At 35.3% G+C, this 27,082-nt stretch overlaps 1 protein-coding gene across 7 annotated transcripts in view; it reads left to right on the top strand.

Moving 5' to 3' along the window:
* Positions 1 to 27,082, top strand: part of LOC128022071 (calmodulin-binding transcription activator 1) — a 280,579-nt gene that overhangs the window by 212,240 nt on the left and 41,257 nt on the right. For all 7 annotated transcript variants that reach the window (XM_052609305.1, XM_052609306.1, XM_052609303.1 and 4 more), the window contains one exon: positions 16,340 to 16,411. In XM_052609305.1, coding sequence (XP_052465265.1) covers positions 16,340 to 16,411 — 72 coding nt within the window. The remainder of the gene's footprint in view (positions 1 to 16,339; positions 16,412 to 27,082) is intronic.

Here is a 27,082-nt window from a genome sequence, read left to right as displayed (position 1 = left end):
GGAGAGAGGAAGACGTGTGTTTATAGCGCAAAAGCCGGGCAGGGTAAACAGAGAGTGTGAAAACAGAGAGAAAAGTAGATTTCTAGCAGGAAGAGACATTATCTCAGACAGAAATGCATTTGCAGCTCTCTGAACTCGAGCACTTTTCCTTCGAATGGAAACGTAGCTTGCACAAGGCCTGTGTTTACTCCGTCATCACTTCTACTCACATGCGGACACATATGCACAAACACTGCAAAAAAAAAAAAAAAAAAGTGTATGTTTCTTACATAGTGTGTCTGTTTTGTTTTCCAGTACAAATATTTGAACACTTTTTAAAAAGATGCATTTACTTGACAAGCAAACTTAATCCTATAAAAGTGCCAGATGGGATAGGAAAGTTCTGCAGGTGATCTACTGTCAGTGAATTAACCAACACAGACACAGCCAGCACAATCGACTAAGAGCAGTGCAGATTAACACAGGGCCACTGATAATCAGCTGTGTGTAATCTAATAACAAAACAGCACAAAATGAGTTACAAGTGCATTTTCAACAAGCTCAGCTGCAGAAATAACTGTCCAAATCTCTCCATCACTAATTGTTCACTGCATGTCTTTAGTAAATCCTAATGTAGCTTTCAATGTCAAAACCCAGGTAACAAATATAGGTTATACCAAAATTGAATTTGATATTTGTTTCTAAAATGTTGAAATGTCTTTCTTTTTTTTCAATGTTTTTTTTTTTGTTTCATTTTCTAATGACATTAAAATGTCCAGTTTTCTTAAGTGTCCTACATACATTTTCTAAACGTTACGGAACGTTTATCAAGTACAAATAACATCATGAAGACATTCCAAGAATGTTGTTCTTAGAATGTTTTCTCTCAGTGTTTATGATAATGTGCGTCAAATATTAATAAAGTTACAAGAACATTCCAAAAACATTGCTTTATAAATTTATATAATGCTTAAAACACATTAGTGAAATCTGTGAGAAGGTTTCCTGGTGGCTCGGAGATTTTAAATAAATATTTTTTTTTTCTGAAAAGTCCAAATGAAGTGAGATTTTGCAAAAAAAAAAAAAAAGAAAAACATCTGCCAATGGGGTGAGAAAAAAAAACATAATTCAAGCAGCAAACAAGTTTATTTTACTTTATTCACATCACATTTTCTTTTCTTTTTTTTCTTTTTTTTTTGAGCACAAAACATGCTTGATGTAATTTTTAATTTTTTTCTTCAGAAAACAAAATATCTGTAATTTTGCTTTTCTCAAGTAAATTTATCTTGATTTAAGAAAGTTTCGATATTTCTACTGGAAAAACGAGATCATTTCTTGAAGTGCACGCATACGATAACAAATTACAAGACGACTGAACCTCTTGGATACAGTAAAAGTCAGTAAAATGATTCATTCATGATTCAGTCTGAAAGATTTGTTCAGTATTAGTCTCAATCAGTCAGAAAACTCTTCTCAATTTGTATGTAAGTCACCGCACACATTCAGAATATCTGTGCACTGAGCGAAATCAAGAAGGAGAAACATCTGGCCTCTTTATCTCCTGAAGAACGAGTTTCCCCTGACAAGAAAAACAGAGCACATTTTAATAAGGGCCCACCTCAGGGACCCCTTAACCTGGAGTCTATTCTGATTTGATTCATACCAGAACTGCAGGTGGGTTAATAATTAATTGGGGTAAACTGTCGTTTATAAAGGGGGCCGAGCCGGGCCGGGCCAGAGCCGGATAATTGGCTCATTACAGATCAGTGCTAAGACGGACCGAGACCCTGGACACCAGCCTGAGGACCCACCAGGCCCAGTCCAATTAATGTCCCTGTCCCCTGCTACTGACTGTGCATGTGTGTTTGTTTGTGTGTGTGTGTGACTTACACAATTGCTGCTCATAAAACTCTGAATGGTCTGTGAGTGTCTGTAAGTTACAGCAATATTAGTGTGTACAGCTCGTAGTATTTTATCTCTATGCTTTCCTGACATATATAGGACAGTTGTACGTTTGTGTATTTGTAAATATGCCCTCGTTCGTCCTCGTAGTGTTGCCGACATTGAAAAGTAGGTGAGGGAATATTCCTCATGGTGATATAACAAGTCGTAAGTGTCACATCTAAGACCTCTCATAAACAAGAGACTTATGGTACTGATGCAGGCCATCCGGCCGGCCCCTCTTATAATACCATTTACCATTTATCAGATATATCAATACAGCCGATTAACACCAGCATGTAAATACGAACAAAAAAGTAAAACAAGGTTTCTGTGAAGCCGGAGATTTGAAAAAGCTGGTGAAATGCAACAGAGGTGAAAACGAGTATCTGATGTGGCTCATAGCACATTTCGGCGATCACCATTTCAGTTCAGCGATATCACTATTATGGATGTGCTGCTAAGATTTTTTTTTTTTTTTTTGTAAAATAATTGTTTTCATTTTAATTGACATGCCTATTTTATTTTTATTGTGTATATTTATTTTGTTGTATTCTGTTCTGGTTTTATGTACAGTACTTTGTTTATGGTGCGCTTGTGTACAGTGTAATTATACATTTATATGCTAAATAATATTAATTAACTACATGTCCTAAATATATGATATGAGGGTTTGCATTTACAGTATGCATTTATTTCATGTATTTATCATTATCAAATTTATTTAATATATTATTATATATTATTTCCATTATCTATTTTATTTGTATTAATTAATGTATTTATCTTTTTTATGTTAATTCTATTCTCTTTTTTTTTTTTTTTTTTTTGCAATACAGCTGTCTATCCAAAAAGATTAAAAAAGTGATTTTTATTAAAGCTATATGTTTTATCACTTTGTGCATTCCCTGGGAATTGAACCCATGACCTCTGTGTTTCTTGCAACAAGCTCCACTGTCTAAATCACATAACATTAGCAGAACTATTGTATGTACTTTTGATGAGCTGAAGCTCAGTTCAAGCATGCATACTGATTTGTTTTCTGGGCAAACCGTTTGGTTGGTACAGAACTGTGTGATCCCTGCAGCATGGGGAGTGTCCTAGTATAGCTAGCTTTAAAAAGCTCGGTGTTTGGCCTGGATCCTGCTGTACTCGGGATTTGATTGTGAGCAGATCTCTCTGACAGGTGTCTCAGATGGTGTTCAGATCGCCTCTGGCCCAAGAGCAGAGCAACTCTCAGCGACTCTTTTCTTTTACCTGTGGGGGTAATAAAAGAGCTGGATGGCAGGGGGCCAAAGTAGAGATGAGCGTTAGGTGTCATGAGATGGACGGCTGGATCCTCTGGGAATTGGCCCATTTGTTACGCACTGGGAGAGGTTGGCACAAAGAGCGAATGCTGAGGGTGTCTTTGTTTAAGGTCACGCACCAAACTGTAGATTGAGTGAATGCGACACAAGCTATTTGCACACATGCATATCAGACTAAGAAGCACACATTCATTTAGTTCTGGTTAGGGTCAAGGCTCTGTTAAAACCACTAACCTTGAGTCTTCAGTACGTAGATGCATGATGAGGATTTATTATTAATATGGGTTGTGTGCCATTTAAAATGTTTTTAATAATAATTTGTTCAAACTCCTGAATTTCAATTTAATTTTGAATGTAAATAAAAACAATATTAATTTAAAAGAAATTAATTAAAACCTGCTGAAATGCAATGAGGGTTTAATGGATCAAATTTTTTATGATTTTGTTATGATCATTTCATTTTAGCAATAGCTTTGTACTTGACTATTATAGACGTGCTGTGAAACGAATAGCTTGAATTTCTGAATTATAATATTTATTTATTTGTAATTATATTTGTTATTTTTTAGTTTAGGTATTTGTTTTTTTTATTTTAGTAATGTATTATTTTTTATTTTATTCTATTCATTTTCTTTCTTTTATTATTATTATTATTTATTTGTTTGGCAAATATATTTAGGGGAAATTATATTTTTTATGCAATGCAATTCAATTCAGCTGACATTCTAACTAGAAAAACTAGAATTCTTTCTGTGAATTCTGTTTCTGGTTAAATGGCCAATTCAAATTCATATAATTGAACAATTTTGCACAAACCTATAAGAAACCGACCAATCAGAGTAACCTAGCAACCACCCCAATATTCTATCTTCCACCCAAAGCATAGCAATGTGCAAAAAATACACACCCTAGCAACCACCCAAACACTCTAGGAACCACCTAGCAACCACCCTACATGTGGGCATGTCCTCTCTTCACTTTTGGCCAGTAAGCAACAACAAAGCAATGTCCACTCACGCAGCACACATTCTGTTAAAAATCTTGTATCTCATTCTGTCACTCTCATTCTTACAGATTCCCATCAGCTTCGGTGGATTTGTAAGTGAGACGAACAGATTTGCGCTTGTGATTATCTGACAGCATCATCTCACAGCTGATGAGAGACAGAGAAACTTCACTGGTGCTTCTTTTAGATTTCATTATAACAGATCTGCCTGCTGTCCAGGAGTAACCTTGCCTCTCGTGCTCTCCCTATCCTGTTCTACAAGTTACTCCAATCTGTATGTGTTTTTACCCCTCCTGTCGCTCTCCACCTCTGGCTGTCCTTCTCCCTCCATCTGTTATTTCTGGCAGAGGTGTCACTGCTCAAATATGACCCACATACACTGACTTGAGGTGCTGTCGTGAGTACGCTTGTGAGGTTAATGGTCAAAAGCTGCTTTTGTTCGTTTTTTAATTCCTGTGGTGCTCTTAATGAACACATTTCGTGTAATTACACACACATGCGTATGCAGCTCTGCCCACCGGCCCCTGAGACCGATGTATCAGCATCCACAGACTATCACTTCTCAAATGGTTTTACTCAACACTTGTTCCACACCGGTGGATTTTGTCTGTAAAGGAATCAGAATAAGGTGCAGCTGAAGGCGAAATCAAGAGCGTGCTAACCGAGACGCAATCTTAAAATTATCTTTAATTATTAAGATAATGGCACCATTGCCTCAGGAATTAGCAGAAGCTCATTTTAATCTCAGCTAATTTGTCCTTATGGGTGGAATGAGTAAAGAAGTGCACAGCAGCTTTTTTTGTCATTTTAATGACATTTGTTGGCTTAGTACCATTATTTGCATTATTATGCTAAAAACAGATTTAAAACCAGTTTTACATAACGTGTGTGTGTGTGTGTGTGTGTGTGTGTGTGTAATACCCTTTTTGAAATAGCTCTATAGTACTTGCATACTATTTTCTGTTTATACACATTTATATATATATATATATATATATATATATATATATATATATATATATATATATATATATATATATATATATATATATATATATATATATATATATATATTTATAGTAGAAATAGTTCGCCATTCCAAACTCATGTGAGTCGTTGAATTGTTCACTTTACAGATTTGTTGAAAAACACAAACACTAAAGGACTTATATATATATTAAAATTTACATTAAATTTATGCATTTAGCAGATGCTTTTATCCAAAGCTACTTACAGTGCATTCCGGCTATCAATTTTTACCTATCATGTGTTCCCGGGGAATCGAACCCCCAACCTTGCGCTTGATAGGCAAAGCTCTACCAACTGAGCTACAGGAACATATAGGACAGTAGAGCTGAGAAAAAGTACTTTAACACTAAAAAATTCACGCACATCAGCATTTTAGAGAAGAAGAAGCAAGAATAGAGCCAGCTTTCCCCAAAACCCCAGGCTGAGACACAGCAGAGGAGAATGAAATACGCCCAGCATGTAGAATTATAGGTAACTACATGGTGTTTCAGTGTTTTGGAGGAGAATTAGATATGGCAACAGAGAATCGCTCCTGAGGAAACAACAGCAGTGAAGCGCTAACTGTGGTTTTCAGCTGAAAACTGAGCTCATTGAGCTGCCAGCAACATCCACTTAAAGTGTGTGTGTGTGTGTGTGTGTGTGTGTTTGGTCCTACAGGGACTCCAGCGATTCCTCTTCCTTTTTGTTTTCCTCACATACCTTTTATTTTTTGTTCCTCCTCAGTTTTGCCTCCTCACACCTTTCTTTCTAAAGTGGTTTCTCTCTCTCTTTCTCTGCCGCTGTTTGGCTTTGATTAGATATCCGCACATTGTCATGCAAAGCGTGAGGAAGCTGAGAATACAAGAGAATTTCCTATGCGGCTCATCTGAAAGGGGTTGGATGTAATCCCTTGTGTCACCGAGCGGAAAGAGGGTACTTTTTCTCACCGCACTTGATTTTTTTCTTTTCTCTTATCGTCATTCTTACACTTCCTGGTGTCTGCTTTCCAGCAGCCTCGCTGAAGCTTGACATCAATGTAGATCGATGAGGACCCATTCACTCGCGTGTCGTCCGCCATCAGACTTGTGTATGTTTTTAATTAGACGTCCTTCCTGTATTGTTCAAGAAATTAACACTGCTTTGATTTGTACTCTTTTATGTAGATGAGTATTGTTTGTTGCTGAGTTTTCCGAAAGCTTGTGTTGTTGATGTAATTTTCTGGTGTTGTTGTAGCAGTTGATTCTCTGAATGCTTTTGATTGTGTGCAAACAAAACAACCACAGTGGATGTGAGAAAGAACAAGCACAGATGGGATCTCAAATGACCCTCCACAAGACCCGCCCCCTTAGTTACTGTTGCTCTCGTGCCACACATCATGTTCTCACGCAGTGAAATATGCATCACGGAGCAAAGATGACACTGACAGCACGCCAACGGACAGTCAAATCAAACTACCGGTGAAGAGTCTGTTGTTTCTTTTTGGAAATCTTTTTGGTTGTTTTTCAGATGTCTCCTGAAAAATAGACCCCAGTAATCTCACATGCATCTCAACAAGACTCAAACTGTCTTCAGACCATTGATTTATATATATATATAGAGAGAGAGAGAGAGAGAGAGAGAGAGAGTAGAATTTTTTTATTCTTATGTAACAGCATTTTTTTACATTTCAGTTAGCTTTTATTTTTATATTTTAATTTTTTCTTTCAATTTTAGTTCAAAATAAAAGTAATTTTAGTCCTTTTGTCATTTTTATTTGTTTTTGTTTAATACTTCTGTTTATATTTAAAATATTTTTCGTTTTAATTATAAGTAACTTATGTAATTAAGATGAAACACATTTAATTTGAGTTAGTTGCCAAAGTAAAAACATCACCTGATATTTACATATTGTTTTGTTTTATTTACGCCTTTTTTTTACCAAAAACAATTTTTTTATTCTTTTTTTTATTTAACAATAACAACAATTCTGTAAATTTACAATGATTTTAACCAATAAAATGTAATTATAAAATTATATAAAATATAAAATATTTCCAAACAAATTCAACCATTTCTCTTAAATTTCCAAAATCAAATTGTTTAATATATAATATCAACATTCATTTTATTACCAGTTTTATTGCTATAATTTCATAGCTAGTTTTATAAAAACAGTAACTATCATTTGTGTATATTTTTCTTAGGAAATGTTCAACCTTTAGAATTTAATTTAATTTAATTTAATTTAATTTAATTTAATTTAATTTAATTTAATTTAATTTAATTTAATTTAATTTAATGTCATTATACACTGGTAAATTGGAACTCTATTTGAATATTTTACAATTAAACTCCATTAGAGACATTGTAAATTCTTTAATTAAGCTCCATTATGTCTTTTGAACTATGAAAGAGTGACATCTGAGCAGTAAAATGTCTCTGTAGGTCCAGATAAAGCAAACACTTATTAATTATTTAGTTGCATCAATTGGAAACAATTTTTTCTACATGCACATGCTACAAAAATTATCATAGCGTGTTTATTCATCAAGTTACATAATGCTCGGTATTTATGAGTGCTGTAGTCTGGCTTGTGTGTGTTTATTTATCTGGATTAACTGTGTGTAAATGAGCATCTGAGGGTCGTACCCATGGGCCATAGAGTCTCTTGCTGACAGGTGGAGCTATGATTGACTCGATCACACACACACACACACATTGACCTCCGCAATCCATATATTTCCATTTCTGTAGGAATGAGCATAAAAGCATGCCTGCTTGTGACTTACTGATCCCAGACGATCATGAAACCAGATCATCCTCCCGCTACAGTTCAACTGCAGCTTTGTATTTCAGCACATAGCTTGTGTTTTGTCCGAAACACGATCATCACAGTGTGGTCGTCCACTGCTGTACATCCAAACTGAAGTGAAAATATGCTTATAGTTTTACCATGCAACACGTATAAAACCTCTCTCTCTCGCTCTCTCTTTCATTGTGCGTTCGGCGTTAGTGTACTGAAAGATTAAGTAGCTCCGAGGGGCCCGTGTTTACAAATATGCAGCCGCCAAACAGACCAAAGCCTCCGAATGACTGTGGAATACAAATAGCTTTTTTATCAGCGCTGAGCCTCTGCCCAAAGAAATTGTGTTTTCCATCCTTTCCTCTTACGCCAATGAAATATAAAGCTTTATTTTCCTCTCTCTCTCTATAAGTGTTTGCCCCCTACACTACTTCATACACATATGCACAGACCCTAAAGTAGATGTGAGAGTCATATCATAACCCATCAAAACTAAATCACTCCCATTATAATCAATAAAGTGGATGCCTGGTCAGGACGCCACTTTTCTGTTTGTTTCTTTTTATGTATTTATATATGTATTTATTATTTTTGACATACAGCAGGGCTACTATATAAAATAATTAGCTATAATATATATATGATATATATGTGTGTGTGTGTGTGTAGATTGTTTATTTATATAATATTATAATATTTAATATATATAGTGTTCATATAAACATTATTTACTATATAGAATACATTTTATAATATACATAATATACTAATGAATAATTAATACAAAAAATAAGTTACTTTCTTAATAATACAGATTATATAATATATTAATAATACAGATTAATAATACAGATTATATAATATATTATTTAGTATATTATATTATAACTATCATATATATTTCATTATATTTTCCTTGTAATATATTTCATTTACATTTACATGCCACATAACACAAAGGAAAAATGCAGAAACTATCTTTCTCTGGTTTGTTTCTCTCACTCTTTCCTTTTTAACCCCCCCCCCCCCCCATCTTTTTCTTTCTCCATTAGCCACCACTCACACCCTTCATCATTCCCTCGTCCTACTTTTCTTGCTCTGTTGTTCTTTTTCCAGGCCGCACTTTTGTCCGTCCCTTCCTTCAGTAGCAGCGGTGGGAATATTAGCCGGCAGACAGATCATTTAGGGGTCAGACCTGCGAATGTGTTAATTGTGATTTATAGCTGAACTGAATTTAAGAAGAGCTTTTCCTTATTGACCACCTGAAGCTGAGACCCTGGGAACAAAAGTTTGCACCATTTCTTTCTCCTTAACAGTGTACGGTGCTCTCAAGGGTTCTGTCAGGCCCAGAACTACTCCATTAGAACTACTGCAAACGAAGGCAGATTCAGTTCTGGCAATGATGATCCTGGAGGGCAAGGTCTGTGAGGTGAGCAGGGCACGATCTCACAGGAAGTGACAGAATGAGGAAGACCACTGACCTTTACCGTAAAGACGATTCTTCCTTGTCCTCTGCTCTATTTCCTGTGCTAATGTCCATCTATAAGTAATGCTCCTACACCGCTGACGCCGTCCTCGTCCAGGTACATCTCCATTATTAATGGCCGCTGGGACATGTGGGGTCAGGAGCGAAGCTAGGTGTCTTCACGAAGACACCAACAGATTTGTGAGCAATTGTGAGGTGAATTTTGTGCACTGCTTAACTCTACATAAACCATTGATTTCAAAAACATTATTATAAACATTATGACATTATAATATGATAAAAAAAATCCAATGCTATATAGGTCCTTAAAAGGTCTTAAATCAGAGTCGAACGTCTTAAATTCATAAAGTCATGACATTAAAGGATGCATGCATTGCTTAAAAATGAATATCTTCTTCAGTATTTGTGTCTTGTTGTCCAGTACAATAAACAGTGCTTTTAGATCATCGTCATCTTTCTTGCCAAATGATAATAGTCCATCCAGACACTTGAAATAACCCCATGTGTCCCAAAAGGTGATTTGCGCGTTGCTTTACAAAGCCTGTGCTGTGGCTTACTGTCCTGGGGGTGCTTGAATCGGTAGTGGCCATGAAAAGAGGAGAAAGAGGGGTGTATCTGTCCTTCTTCATCAGTAGTCTCCTCTGAGTCGCAGCCCCTCAGGTGCTAACTGTATGGGGATTCGGTTTGGTGCCTCTTCAGACTCTCAATGGCTCTGCCTCGCCCATTCCACTGCCTCCAATCACAGACGCCACAGGATGACCCTTATCACCGGCCGATAAAAATCCACCCTCGGCAGGGAGATAAGAGAAAGAGGGAGGAAAAGGAAGAGAAGAGTGCATCTGTCCGGTTAGATAAAGGAAAGACGCTCTTGACAGACTGAGGATGTTTTGAATGTGAGTATTCACAGCGCTCCAGGCTCCGATGCAATTTCTCCAGGATAAAACGATTGTTGTAAGCAGAGGTTTCTCTGACCGGAGTCCTTAGGAAATAGCCAGTTCCCTTACTAATCACAAAAGTCTTTACATGAGTACAGCGCCTCTGGCTTTCTCTTTTTCCAGTATTCTGTCTATTCTGTCTTTCTACAGTCGATGCTTTTTGAGAATATAGTAGTATGTACTGTATAGTGCTTTGGGTGCATGGAAAAGCCCGGGGATCCAGAAACACAAATAAGTCAGTATGCACCAGTAATCGACCCAGGAAGCATCTCTAGACTTTAGCACATTTGATCTGGGCTGATCTAAAAAGAAAATACAGAATTATTTAAAGGTAAAGTGTGTAATCATTACATAAAATTAGATAATTTTCTTTGAGTTCAGTTGCACAATACAGTATTGGCACAACCAATGGCATAATATGGGGGCGGGGCTACATCTGTACCACACCGTGGCAGAACATGGTTTCATTTTGGCATTGTTTTTTGGTGCTGCTAGGGATGCAAATATAACACATTCACTCTTGCACATGCAAAATGGCATGCAAAATCTCCTGGATATGATATACTACACTCAAATCAAACAAACTAGTTCTATTTTAATGAAATGTATAATATATGAATAATAAAGTATAAAATGTAATTCATTCCTGTTATGCAAAGCTGAGTTTTCAGCTTAATTACTCAAGTGTCACATGATCCTTCAGAAATCATTTTAATATGCAGATTTATCAATGTTGAAAACATATGTGCTGTTTAATTTATATAATATGAAGTAGTTTTTTCAATCTTAATGATATTTCACAATATTACAGTTTATACTGTATTTTTATCAAATAAATGCAGCCTTGAAGAGACTTCTTCTTCTTCAAAAAAAAAAAAATCTTACTGATGCCACACTTTAAAACACCAATATAAAATATGATTATAATTCAGCATCCTGTTTGCTGTCTCACTTCTGCAATTGAACTGGAATTTAAAAGGCAGTTAAATTCTAAATGGTGCACAAACATGCTACACACACACACACACACACACACAGACATGACGTCATCCTTTTTCCCAGCCTCTGACTCTTGTGTGCTTCAACCTTGGCTGTACCTGTGAGAGAGAGAGAGTAATTCTAGCCTTAAAAACCTGCTGATTAAAGCTAGTTTGGAGGAATTCGATTCCGCTTAATGCCTTTGGCCCTCTGCCCAGCCCAGACGACGGATCGCCATTAACATCAACGAACAGCATGTCTTCACTCAGGTGGAGATGTGACCAGCACACATACACTCACACGTGTGTCCGGCACGTCCTGTTCCCATCTCTTCCATTCTGATCTGTCTCTGTTGATCAGCATCAAACCGCAGCATTTTTGGTGCTGTGATCCACCCGTGCCAGGTAGCACACTGCTCTCCTCCTGTTCCTGCAGACGCAGCATCCTCTGTCCTGCAGTTATCTGTCCAGGCTCGTGGGGATTCATCGCTGATATGAGGACAGTTTGGTGGTTATTTCACTGAGGCCTTGGGTTAAAGTTCAGAGCGATAAAGCAGGGTGTAGATGATCACTTGTTTTCTCAAACACACTGACCTGTTTACTTGTTTCTATACAAAACATTTAAATTTGACTAGACACATTTTTTACATATTAGTATCTGTGAAGGGACACTAAACTAAAATAAAAAAGAATACAAACTTCATGGACTTAAAACACACAGTAAAATCACTTAAACTTTATCAAAATTAAAATGAAAACTGGTAGCCATTGACTTCCATGGAATTGTTTTCAATGTCAATGGCTACCGTCAACTGTTTGTTTACCAACATTCTTTAAAAATATCTTCTTTTGTGTTCAGCAGAAGAAAGAAACTCATACAGGTTTGCAACCACTTGAGAGTAATTGATGGCAGAATAAAACATTTTGAGTGAACTATCCCTTAACGTTATTGATTTGAAATGTTTCAATAGTGAGTCATGTTTTTTATATACGTAGTATTTATAAAATGCTGTACAATTGTTATTTTTAGAAATATCATTTAGATTCAAGTAATTATCTACATATACTTAGAAACATTTCAAACAATATTGCACAAAGAATGTTACTGTGAGAGTGTATCAAATACTAGCAATAGCTTTTAAAAGTTAGTTTAAAGTTGAAATAACATCAGACTAACTTTTTAGAAAGTTCCCTATCAGACTAACTGAGTTACCGCTATCTGCTTTGCCATATCCAGCGGTACTGGATTTTATTTTCTGAATGAGATTGGCAGCTCAAATCCCCGATCACCCGATCCTCTGAGACCGAATGAGTTTTCCAACAGAGTCAGAGCATTAAACACAAACACTTTCTGCCCAGAATCATCAGAGTCGGAAAGATTCATCTCTGCTTCTCTGACTTTATTTCACACCATGGTTCCTGAGTTGTGCTACAGATTCAGCCTGAATTTACTGTTTACCCAGCATGAGAAGCTGTCCACGCCAAGCTGCTGAACGCTAAATAGCCGTTAATATGGAAATGTGCACATGATTCTGATATCATTATCAAGATTCATGTCCATCTTTTTTTAAAACAGTTTTAAGAAATGGTCTTGGGCGGGAGATTTGTGATGTAGATTGTCTGGATAGTACATCAAATTAAAAAAATCCTATAGTTCATAATGAGTTTGGTGTGAGAGTCCATTTAGTTTTAATCTGTGTCCTTGACATACAGCATGAATAAATGTCAGTGTATGATATTTCAGTGTTTTTAGAGGTTGGTAATTACAGAAAAATTGATGCGGTAAAAATTTTCTTGAGACTAAACCCCCTGTAGGACCAGGGTTGTAAGAGTTTAATAAAACAAAATCCATAAAAAAACAAAATAATAGTTTATATAAATGAAATACATGTAAACTGAAATGAAATAAAATATATAAAAACTTGTTTTATTTTAGCCATTGGCCGAGGAAAGATTTCTTATTTCCAATTAGTTTAACTTGATGTACTAAAATAACTCAAATTAAAACTGAAACAAAAAATTATAAAAACTAAATAGACGAAAAATAAATGAAACTTTAGCTAAAAACAGAAAATATAAGAATAAAAACTAAACCGAAAACTGAAGGGAAAAATGTAATAAAAACTATATAAACTAAAGCACACAACAAAAATATAAAAACATTAAAATTAAAACAGAAAATATAAAAACAAAAACTGAAGTCAAATTAATAAAACCTGTATTAACTAAAACAACAAAAATGCAAAAAATGTAACCAAAATCTAAAAAATAAAAACTGAAATACAAATTTATAAAACTATATAGACAAAAGAATACAGCAAAATACTAAAACTTCAACTTAAATGAAAATGAAAACAAATACTCTATAAAAACAAATCTAAAAGTGAGATAATAAAAAAAATCTATGTAGAGAACAACACAGCAATATTACTAAAACTCAAAAAAATCTCAAAATTAAAATAGAAAGTGTCAAAATAAATGAATATTAATAAAACCTAACAGTATCTCAGTGATACTAAAATAACTGTGTTGCCACCATTGAAAAAAAGCACAAATGAGCAGCAAACCTCTCCCTGGGGGTTCATGGTCCTGTCTTATGGAAACAACATATCAGTGTCCCGAGAAAACCTTGTATGGCAGAATCACATGAGGAAAAGGCTCACATTTCCCCTGTAGGAGATATTTAGATATTCGCATCCAGTTCAGCGCTGATATACCCAACTGAAAGGCACCTTGGCGCCTGTGTGTGCTTGTGTGTGCTTGTGTGTGTGTGTGAACACGTTACTGTGTGTAGGAGCGTGTCTCAGACACTACGATGGTGCTGATCTAATCGTGTGAATGTAATTAGGGTTTAATTGCTCAGTGTGTGGGCCTCTGGCATCTGTCTGGGCCCCAGATGGCAAATAATGCCCTCTGACGCTGTCATCTCCTAATCTCGCTGTTACCAAACACTTCCACACAACTCCCACTGAAACCAAACACCTGCACGCCGCTGACGGGAGGATGACCACACGCCTTTCTCTGGACTTCAGTGTTTAGGAGTAACTGACTAACCGTTCCTCTTTTCTAAATCCTAACAGGTTAGAATGAAATAAAAGGACGATCAGTTTCAGAGTTCATTGTGCTAATAAGCTTTGAAATAAAATAATGACTTGGAATCAATCATAGCATTTTTTTTGTTTTTGTTGTTGTTTGTATGTTTGTTTGTTTTTTCAGAAACAATTGTCAGCTTTGCCTATTTATTAATGTATTTTTGGCAAAATACACATCTGTAGCTTTTGTTGGTACTGGACAGATGTAAGTTTGAGCTTTAGATAACAGGAAGTGAAGTAATACTCAAAGTTTGTGAAAAGTTCATTGAAAATAGGTGCATGATTTACTTTGAAATCATTAATTGGTCGTACATTACAAATGATTACAAAGAAATTGAAATATATATATATGTATGTATATATATATATATATATATATATATATATATATATATATATATATATATATATAATGTAAGATATGAGATGGGTCTCGTGATCCAGTGCTGTAAATAGACTTACATTCCTCCTGTTATTGACCCGATATCAAGGACACACACACACACAGCCAGTGTCTAAAGATCACGTCCCTCTGGATATTTTTATCCGGTCATAAAGACAATCATACATGGAAGGATTGTGTCATTTTTATGTGACAGAAAGAGGGAACAAAAAAAAATAACGTCTATATGGCTGTAATATTATGACCTCATTGTTGCAGTAATAGAGCTGTGATACACTTACTGTGCTGATGGTTTGTGACTGCTAACATATTCATTAAAGGGATAGTTTACCCTCAAAAATGACCATTTGCTGTTAATTTATTCATCCTCAGGCCATCAGAGATGTAGGTGACTGATTTTTTTAGCTGAAACCTTGGTGATTTATAAAATGCAAGTCAGCTGCTACTGGCGCTTTGAGAAACATATGAAATGGCTAGAAAATCATATACAGACAAGATAAAATTAATACATGTGGCTCCTGACGATATTATGAAGTGAAACTATCGATCTGTGCAGTAAACTGAACATTATTTACAACATTATCACCTGTAATCCGGAGCCTCAGGCAAACGGTTCGGAGTGATGTCTGGTTCAAGATCGAATCATTCTTTTGAACCGGTTCTTTTTAGGGAAGTAGATGAACCAGTTCACCAGTTTCTCAGTTTATGTAAAAAGGTGAGTTGTTTAAGACTAGTTTATTCACTTAATATGCTTTAGACATGCAAAACTGTATTTCACATCATTATTGTCGCTTTAATAATATTATTGCGTGTGCATGACACCATTACGTGATTAGACAAACACACTTATTTGAGCCAGTTCATTGAAAAGAACTGTCCAAAAGAACCAATTTGTGTAAAAGAATAGGTTTGAGGCTCTAGAAATAATGTTTTAAATGATACAGACAGATAGTTTCACTTCGTAAGAGCTCAACATGTCAAGAGGCACAGATATTCATTTTGTGTCGCGTGTATAAATGATCTTTTCACTCTCAGTGTCTGTAGCCATTGACTTGAACTTTCTGAACCACCAAGGACCATGATTTCAACTAAAAATCTTATTTAAATTAACAGAGAATTTATTTTTGGGGGTGAACTATCTCCTTAGCTCTACACTCTTAAAAATAAAGGCTCCAAAATAACAGTGATGCAATGAAAGAACCATTTTTGGTTCCTCAACGAACCTTCCAGAAGCTTTTGTTTAATGGAGTGAATCCATGGATGTTAAAGGATCTTCATGGAACCATCAATGCCAAGAAAGAAATGATGCTTGTGTAGTATTTTGTAGTTGATTTGGATGTACTGGTGTGTGTGCCATTTATTGCTGTTGATCTGATGTTCGTGTGTTTATTCTCCTGACGGTGTTCTCTGTGTTTTATTTCAGTGTCTGTACGGCTGCTATGTCCATTCCTCCATCATTCCTACGTTCCACCGCCGCTGTTACTGGCTGCTGCAGGTAAGAGTTCAGCTCCTTTAACTACTTCTTAACTCTAAATGATGCTGATCATATGCAGGACTGTCACAGCTCCAAACATCTTTCATCACCCTCCTGTAACTAATAACTCTTGAGCTCTATGTCTCTCCCTCTCTGTTAAATGCATGACCAGTCTGACAGCGGCGGCAGTAATTGAGGGTCATAAAGACATTTGTCTGAGTTTATTAGCAGCCAGAGGTCATGGCAAGATGATGCTTTGGGCTTGTAGACACGTCACAGATCAGATTCTTCTATTTGCCTGTTTATAAGTGAACTACAGAGTTTGTTTGGTCGATCTCTGAGATCTGTGAAACTATTCAAGTGTTGTCCGAAACTATAAGCGAGCGAGATGTGAGGGTTTGTGCGCCGCAAGCAGCGTCAATCGAGATGTGCAAGCTTTTATTTCTTCCCCTCATCATTTCAGCGGTGCGGCTGGCTGTCGGACATCAGCGAAACGGTGGCTAGCCAACTAAAAGACCTCAGTTTGGGGGTTTAGTTGACTAGTTGAAGATAAAGTTAAGAAGTTGTGCAGGTCCTAGCATGTGTATGACATTTGTATATGTGTGAAATTTTGGGCACATGTGTGAGGGTTTGTCTACTTCGTTGAGACCAAATTTCCCCACATGGATAATAAAACCTGAAATCATCTACACTGTGCGGAGCAGCAAACGGCGCCCGTGAGGAAACGATTTAATAAACATACTAAATAATGTCTTCATGAGAATATAAAAATGCAATGGGTTAGCTTTAGGTGCAGGGGATAGAAAATATTATTAGCTCAGTATAAAAACAATCACTGGAAAATCCCAACCATGACAGAAAAGCAAGTGTGAGTGTGTGGGTTTATACTTCAGAGACGAAATTGCCTCCAGAAGTGAACTGAATCTGATAAAGCTGTTCGTTTTTTTCTTTCTTAAAGTAAATAATATATATATATATATATAAATTACTCACTTTCTGAATCAAATTAGATTCACATTACTCACTTTCTGAGTGAGTAATTTGAATCACTTACTCTACCTGATTCATTCAAAATTACTGATTCATTTGGGAGTAAAACAACTGAATTTATGAGAGAGTCATTTGAATCTTTCAATCTAAAATTTGATTCATTTAAAAAAAGAATCACTCAGTATCTAACCAAGTGGCTGACTTGATTGTCAATCATTTGAATTAATCCTTCAGATGCTTTATTTAAAATACTGATTCATTCTGTTACAAACAAGTGACTCTCTTTATGAATTAGTCAATTGATTTCTTCATTAATGTGAAAAGTGGATGACTTTATAATTGAGTCATTTTGATTATTCCCTGAACTGATTTGTTCAAAACCACCGATATAATGAGTGACAAAACAAATGGATTTCTTTACGAGTGAGTTTTTTTAATCATCCTCTTAAAGAATGTATTCAAAACCACTGATTCAATCATTCTTTCAAATTATTTGTTCAAACACACTAATTCATTTATTAGCAAAATAAGTGGAATTCTTTAAAATCATCAGAAATCATAAGAAGTCAGAAAGTATCAGTATTAATAAAAAATATGGCATCAAACAGTATATTTATAGTCACAAGTCATAAAACAGGTTGATTTTTGGATGAAAGACAGTTTAGTTGCCTGAGATGAACTATGAAATATCCATTATAAATCTATTTTTATAATTCAGTGTGTGTGTGTGTGTGTGTGTGCGTGCGTGCGTGCGTGCGTGTGTGGTTTAGTCGGAATGGAAGTGTAATGGGAGTTGAGGGATGAAAACTTTATGATAAACCATAGAACAAAAAGAGGAGAAAAGAGAAAGAAGTCATGTGATAAAGCGAGTGAGCCCAGTGGTAATAAAGCAAATCTAAGCTGTCGGATTTCTCACAGTTACAGAGGCCTGAGCTCAGCTGGGCAGGTAAAAATGATTGATTACAGAGAGGACGAGTCCACCTACATTACACATACACACAGAGAGAGAGAGAGAGAGTAGACCTACCCACACACACTCACAACGTTTAAAACTTTCATCCTTACACCGGAACACCTGCCCAATCACAAGCAGATTATCATCAGCAGCGTTTGATTTATGAAGCACCACTTGCTACATATTAATGTTATAACACGGGATGGCGTCTGCATACAAATAGAGCATAACAGTGGGGCTCTGAGATAAAAATCCCATTCGTTTATTCCATAGAGAAATTGATTTTTAGTGATAATGTATAAACCCTTCAGCGCAGACCTACGGTGAGCTCTGAGATTGTTAAGTGATGGTCTAAACTTCTGCAGACTTCTAAAAATCATATTTAATAGTGAAGAGGTGTGACGAGCTCCACCAATCAGATCAAAGTTGCTGTTACAGTGGCCAAAGAGCAGCATTGTGAATGTAAATATAAATGATATGTGATTTAATGGTTTTGAAAGAAATATCTTCTGCTCACCAAAGCTAAAATTATTTGATTAAAAGTACAGTAAAAAAAATCATTACACCAGTCTTCAGTGTCACATGATCCTTCAGAAATCATTCTGATATGCTGATTTGATACTCATTAAATATTTATTATTAGCATTAATTATGAGAACGGTTGTGCTGCTTCATATTTTTGGTGGAAACCATAATACTTTTTTTCAGGATTCTTTAATAAATAGAAAGTTCACAAGAATTTATTTGAAATAGAAAGCTTTTTAAACAATAGAAATGTCCACTGTCACTTTTGCTCAATTTAATGCATCCTCGCTGAATAAAAATTCAGCAGTGCTGTATGATTGGCATAATATCCATCATGATGTTGTAGGTGTTTGTTGTGCAAAATGCAAGCAAGCATATGTTGATGTAATCATGTTTGTGATGTCATAAGCATGACGGATTCATAACGAGGTGTTATTTAAATGTTTGGGTTAAAAAGAAGAAAAAAAACCTTAGGAGGAACCTATCCATCTCTGCTCAGCAAAGTTTTTTTTCATACATCAGTTAAGAAACCAGCCATAAGATAATAAGATGGTTGTATTAGCAGTTAGCAGTCAACCAATAGAGATAAATGGGTATTAAAAGGATAAAGGAAGTGAGGAGCTGTGCTGCACACATAAAGAGGAAGTTGAATGTGTTTGCGCTCAGAGATGCTCATTGACTTATCTTCACAAGGTTACACAGCAGTGACTGGTGCCCCGCTGAGCTCTCCGATAGCTCAAACACACACACACACACACACACACACACTTCTCTTGGCACTGTCAATCACACCTGTCAAGGTCAGTCTTTGTACTTTTGTTCACATTCATCACTTAAAGTTTTAGAAACTTAAAAGCCCATGAGCCATGCTATCATGATATAGATGGTTAACCTATATAGTACAACTGGAAAGTGAAAAAAGAGGCAACAACAATGCACAGATAATAAAATTAAAAAAAGATATGTAAATAAAATATACATAAAATTGTATGTTATTAAAAAAAAACTTGAAAACCATGTTAGATCATGACAGATGATTTAACCTATATGTTTATTCTGAAAAAAATAAATTAAAATAATACAAACTAAATAAATAAATAAATAAATACATTGGTATAAATTGATAGATGGATGCATAGATAATAAATTAAACTAAAAAGCTGAAAATAAAGAAAATGTTTCATTTTTTTAATAAATAATAATATAAAAGGCAGAAAAAGCCTATTTTAAAAAGTTTATGTCATAATAAATATTTATACTAAAATCTGAAAAAGTTTTTTTTTCTGTTAAAAATTTAAAAATATTGTGTTTAAAATAAATCCAAGAAATAAAGAGAAAGCAAAAAAAAAAAAAAAAAAAAGAATTATGTTGCTCAAAATAAATTATGTAATGAAATAAAAGGTATTTTATGCTTCCATTTGTTAAAAAATATAACAATATGCATATAATAACTTTTCTGATGTTAAAGTGCTTTCTTATCAGAGCTGGTCACTTTATGTTGGTTAGATGGTCTAAATGGAGAGTTTATGTGCAGAATAAGCTGCAGTGTGGAGCAGACTTGTGACAGTCAGGAGTCTAGACAAGTCACCCTTCATCTCTCAGTCCTGAAGGCTACAGACGGCCCCAAAAGAGCCTTTTATTTATTCATTCAGCCGTGCATTTTGCGAGCGGTCTGCAGGGGCATCTGAAACCCTGTATGGCAGGCCACATGTCTGCTGTTTACCACGAGTGTCATCTGAATCCTTATGCGTGAGAATGTTTTTAATGTCTTATGCAGCATTAAGGGCTGCAAATCACACATAGTGAGAAAATGGATAAAGTTTTATTGCACCCAACATTCTCTTTCTTCCTCTCTGTGTTCTTTCTGTCTGTGTTCTTCCACACCACCTTGTTTTTTTTGTTTTTTTTGATTTCATGTCTTTTGACAGCCTGTTGAAACTGTGACCACATTCTTGTATTGCAGTTGACCCGTCCATTCAATTCCATTTCATGCTGAGTAAAGCGAAGCCATTTGCTGTTTCCGCCAGGCATTAGGGAGCGATGCTGGGCTCTGGTCAACACACTTCAGCACTACACTCAGTACAGCGTTAACATTCACCTTCAGCTCCACAAGCTCACATGCAGCTTCATTCAGAGCACACAACTCCATTCTTACAGCTCCGTTTTTACTTCATCATTAAGGACCTAGTTTCCTTTCTCAATAAATGTTGATGGTCTTATTAAGCATTATTTCTAAATATATATTTTATTTCTTTTTAAAAAGTTATAAACTGTCATCAAAATGTTGTCACTGTATTTTGCTTCTTAAACTTTTTTTGCTGCTGTGATTATCCAGAAGGAATCCAAGCTCCAACTCTCAGTGAATAAAATTAAGTCCCGTCATTCATTATATATAAGAATGTATATATAAGAATGATTGTATATATAAGAATGATTTCTGAAGATCATGTAACGGTGAAGTTTGGAATAATGATTCGGCTTTTCATCAAAGAGACAAATTTCATTTTACTATTTATTACAATAGTTTGAAACATTTGAAATTGTAATAATATTTCACAATTGTAATGTTTTTATTGTATTTCTGATCAAATAAATGCAGGTTTGTTGAGCATTCAAAATTTCTTGAATTAAAAAATGTAAGTCTCACCAATTCTAAACATTTGAATTCTGCTTAAAGATCCTAGCAAACCCAACAGGAGTTTTGTGGGGTTTTAGTCCATGTCTGGTGGCATTGTATGCCTAAAGCTGACAAAAACTTTTAGGAGATATATGCATATAAAATCCACTGTCTTTGCCTTCTGGGAAAATGGGTCAAAATATTGATGACTCAACTTGTTTGCAGGGGACGTATGCTAATTTTCAGATGTAGATGCTCTCTAGAATGAGAACGTCCCTTCCAATGAAACGAAGTTAACTCAAGGAAATCGGTTATTTATAAAGAGGACAAGCACTTGCGTATGTCCTGCTCCTTCACTAAAAATACAAAAATGGAAAAACGATTTCCATATTAAGCTAGGAAACTCTCAATAGTCAAACAGGCTTTAAAATAAGTATTTCATAACAAAAGTTCACAGTGAGTAATGACACTTAAACCTTCGGAAAATTAATGCGCTATTCATTTCCTTTTGAAGATCAGTGCTGTTCTTTCCCAAAAAGACTAACTTGAAAAGTGAAAGCCGTGACTTTACCACCCTAAGCCCTCCGTCTGAACACTACGTGACACATCGAAGCCTCTTTGTCAAGTCCTTGAGGAGAACTGAGACTTCCTCTGCCTGCCAATCGGAGAGAGGTGAAAAGCACACACACACACATGCATTTGTTCAAATCTGCAGATCCTCAGGAGATGCTTGTGACCCTCACTCAGAAGAGGTCCTGAGACAAATGTGGCGTGTTGTGGAGCCAGTCAGCCATTAGTGCTGTTTTCCCCTTGACCTCTCAGACAGGAACAGCCATTATGCTGTTGTTCGAACAGAAACCTCAAGGTGGGTTCAGTGTTTCAAAGCCCGGCAGGTTTCAACTGGAAGTAGCGCTGGAGAGGTTTTCTGAAAACATAAGGGTGCGAGCGTGTGTTTGAGAGACAGACGGACAGAGAAAGAAAAGCATAAGTCAGGGAGCAAGAGCTCATGGCCCAATAAATAATGCATCCTTCCTGAAAGGCCTTCAGGTAGCGCTGAAACCGAGCGGGTCTGGAGCTGATCACACCCTCAAACAGACAGAAAGACACGGCGGATGCTAGATAATGCAAACTGAATAAAACGGGAAAAGCTCTTTATCAAAATGTAACAGATATATCAAGAATTCATGCCTAACCATGAAAAGCTCCGGTGCCAGATCAGGAAGCATAAAGACTTCTGTATCTGTATCCAACAACACACACTGTCAGAAAAAAATACAATGGCATTACCCTTTCAAAAGGTAATAATATGTACTATTTAGGGAAGTAAGATAGTATAATATACCTTTTAGCTGTACCGTATTTTCCGGACTATAAGTCACACTTTTTTCATAGTTTGGCTGGTCCTGCAACTTCTAGTCAGGTGCGACTTATTTATCAAAATTAATTTGACATGAACCAAGAGAAATAAACCAAGAGAAAACATTACCGTCTACAGCCTCCAGAGGGCGCTCTATGCTCCTCTAGTCTACACTGTAAACACAGAGCGCCCTCTCGCGGCTGTAGACGGTAATGTTTTCTCTCGGTTCTTGGTTCTAAATAAATGTGACTTATAGTCCAGTGTGACTTATATATGTTTTTTTCCTCATCATGACGTATTTTTGAACTGATGCGACTTATACTAAGGTGCGACTTATAGTCAGAAAAATAAGGTACTTTTTTTTTTTTTTTTTTTTTTTTGTACAAGACTTTAACAGAATTTACCTGATCACTGGTTTTGTCCTTTTTTTATTTTCACTTTGTACCTTTCCTTCTCATTTCAGAATCTTTTTTAGTCAGTATTTTTTTTTTAACCTCTGAAACTTTTATTTTAATAAACATATAAATAAACAATTTTAAAATCAATGTATAATTGTAAATATTTTAAATGAATAATAAAATATGTGACCCGTCACGGAAACCAGTGACACAAGTCAGCAGCACAACTTTCAAGCAAAATGAGAAAGAAGCGGGTTTTTTTTTTTTTCAAAATTGGTGATTTTCGTTTTTTCGCAGAATCTGTTAGTTGATATAACAAAGAAGCCTCTCCGTGTTTGAGATAGCAGTATTGGTATATTTAAAAGCGTACATTTTGAGGTTGAAATCAGCTAGTTTGTCGGAGATTCTAGCATGCAGTAGGGGCGTTTCATTGTCTGTCATTATTTCCATACTGGATAAGCCGGCTTCTGTTTCTTTTGTTATTGCCCCCGCCCTCCGAGGGACGCGTGGCTACTTAGTATGCAGCGCTCTGGCCGGCTCTAGCGAACAAGCGCTCACTGATTCTGAAGACGATCTGAGCGAAGATGAAAGCGGCATAATAAGACTGGATAATATCCCTAATCTACAACTGAGCGAAGATGACGACGAGGAAGAATGTATTGGACTGGCATCAGACGAGTTGGACCATAAGATATCAGAGGCTTTATCGATAGTAACATTTGATGGGGATAAAGACAGAGAAATGGGGAAAATCCGTAACATTTAGAGGCAAACAGACGCACAGTGTAAACTTCGGATCTGCAAGAATACTTTTGTTTCTTATGGGGTGAGTTTCCATAAACATCAGAATTTGTCGTTTTGTGTTCATTCTAACAACACGTACACGTTATCTCATGTTAATCCATGTTTAGACCTTCCCATATCTACCTATTGTTATTAGCCAGCTCATCGTTAAAAAAGTCCTAATGCTACACAATAAAATCAATTCAACAAGTTTTATGTAGAAAACCAGCAAATAACAAATAAAATTAGCTTAATATGTACTTTTTGTTTACATAAACATTAAAATAATAACATTAAAAATGATGGCCACGTTTGAAAGATTAAAGATTTTTTATAAAAAGATAAAACTCACATATTTCAGCCTCTAAATCATTTTTATAAAAGTCAAAAAAGATAAATTACTGACATTTACAATGCACATTCTCCTTTATTATTAATAGTATGCGGTCCGATTTTTCCCGTTGTGTCTATCGTTGCTATGCGGGGGGTATGTCTTATCTAAATGACATGTAAATGAGCCCCATTGTCACTCGCAGCAATCTTTGAAGGCTATTTCTGCTTTTTGAGCTTTTTGAATGCCTACCTTCAAATGGCCACAACTTCTCCAAATATTATCAGATTTCCATGTGTTACACATCGTTGGAAAGCTTGGAGACTACACTTTCAGAATCTGAATAACAAAATGCCCCAGAACCGACTTGTGTCCCTACTTTCCGTGATTGGTCACATACTGTATGTATATATATATTTGTACACATTTATATAAATAATGTATGCATTATATAAATAATGTTATATAATTGCTTATATATTTATTAAAATTTGCTATATAATTAAATGCTATAAATGTTTCACTTTTATTTATTTTTTTATCAATTATTTTAATTACTTAGCACAAAGCAGCAGAAAGACCTTGTAGCATTTATTCAGATTTTACCATATTTGTACTTTTATTTAAATAATTATATAAACAAAGATTCAATTATAATAATTACATTAAAAAAAAAAAAAGATTCACGCAGGTTCTGTTTCCGGTTATGCCAGTAAAACTGAAAGTGAAAAAGGGAGTGAGGGAGGCAGATGTGTTGGAGGATGAGTGGTACGTTACTGGAGAAAGACTGAGCATTCACTGCTCTAGAGCTTTTCTGGACTTCCACTTCGGAGGGGTCATGAAAGAAAACAGAAGAGCAAGAGAAGAGAGAAAATAACAGCTGAAAAACATCACAAAAGCCCAGCTGCTAATTGAAAAGAGAGCAAATTAATTGCTTTAATGAAGCAATTGACGGGCTGCCAAGCCTCTCTTTTAGGCCTTTGTTTCTCACGCATTCCCTCAGTGTCTGTGAGCAGGACGATGCAGAACACTTTCTCCTCATTTTAATCTAGCGAATAAATGAGCCATATTACAATATTTTCACCAGCAGAATAAAACTGAAGGTCAAACAAAGGTCGTATTATGATAAAAATATATGTAAAAATATATGTTTGTCTTGTTTTTCAGTAAAAACAGTAGGGCTTTTTGTTTTAAGCATTTATAAGTCATTAAAGATATGCGATATAAAACAATATTTTTATCCTGTCTGAACCTCAGTATGTTTCATTGATGTACAAAATAGACCGTTATAAATGGACCAACTTTGGCCACACGTGCACAGAAAATGCACACTCATTCAGGTGTATGTGTGTAGATGTTTTTTCTTGGTCTTGTTTCGAGTATTGTTTGAGGCCCAGCATGCATCAGTTTTCTCTGTGCTGTCCCGAGGTGAGTGATGTCATCAAACAGCTCTTGAGAACTTCAGAGGAACAGAGAGGGAGAGAGTTTTGTTATTTTTTATTTCATTATATTTCCAAAATACTATTTAATGATGTTTATTTTATGGAATGCAACAGATAGGTTGCTTGGTTTATTTTATTTTTTTATTATATTTCAAATAAAATTAAATTCATTACTTTTTTTATTTTAATAATACCCATTTTTTATACAGTTAAATAGGGTATGTTTTTTTACTGCAGTCTGTCTCCAGAAACACAAATCATTTTCTCTATCCTTTAATTTTTTTCACGTGTTTGAATAAGCGGTTTCTGAGCTTGTTCATCAGGGGTGTTTTAGTGATTAATGCTGTATTGATATCCTCGATTAATTTGCTATTATGTCATCGTAGATCTTCCCAGCTCTCTTGCACATCTCCATTTGCTTAAGAGACGTCTCTATTCCCCGTGGCAGATGCCTGTCAGTAACGCTGCATGTGTGTTCATTTGTATTCATGTGGCTCTGTGTGTAGAAATAAAAGTGACAAAAAAAGATTAACCCTCTGATGCTGGTGTACTTCAAAGTGTTCTCTAAAAAAGCCCTTTTAACCATTCAGAAATGTATACTTCAAATATTACACACTTGACCCTTACCTAGAATGTGTTTGGCTGTCCTCTTTGCATGTCATTGTACTTCTAAACAATTCACAAATATAATATAATAAATATTTACCACTGGTTATGAAAACACATAAATAAATGCAATAATATTTTATATCAACAGGATCAAATATTTACAGCAAGACAACTGGAATTATATAATATCATTAATTCATAATAAAGAAATCATAATTGTTGTTAAATACATTAGAATAATTATATCATTTAATTTTTGTGATTTAATAATGCAACAAATGCATCATTTTGAATAATAATAATTATTATAATAATTATTTGTAATAATACGAATTTGAATGGTTATATTGTTTTACTGAAGTAGAACGAATCAATGGTTTGTTCCCATGATTTTCTGTGATTTTATAATTCATTCAACAAAGAGTTAATGCAGCTTTTCATGCTCTTTTTCTGAATATAATCCATACTAATGCAATAATTCTGAAAAATAATAATTAGTAGTAGTAGTAGTAGTAGTACTAGTAGTACATTTGAATGATTATATTATTGTAACGAAAAAAAGATTTTTATTGCAACAAAAAAAAGTCTTTAATTTGAGAATTCATACAACAAATAGTTAATGCAGTGCTCCAGGCGCTCTTTCTCTCAAAATGTCTTTGTAGATTTGTGCATTGATGTTTTAATG

This window comes from Carassius gibelio, chromosome A11 (assembly GCF_023724105.1).
Source record: "Carassius gibelio isolate Cgi1373 ecotype wild population from Czech Republic chromosome A11, carGib1.2-hapl.c, whole genome shotgun sequence".
Taxonomy (NCBI): Eukaryota; Metazoa; Chordata; class Actinopteri; order Cypriniformes; family Cyprinidae; genus Carassius; species Carassius gibelio.
The sequence above is the reverse complement of the archived record's forward strand: the minus strand, read 5'-3'. Positions and strand labels throughout refer to the sequence as shown.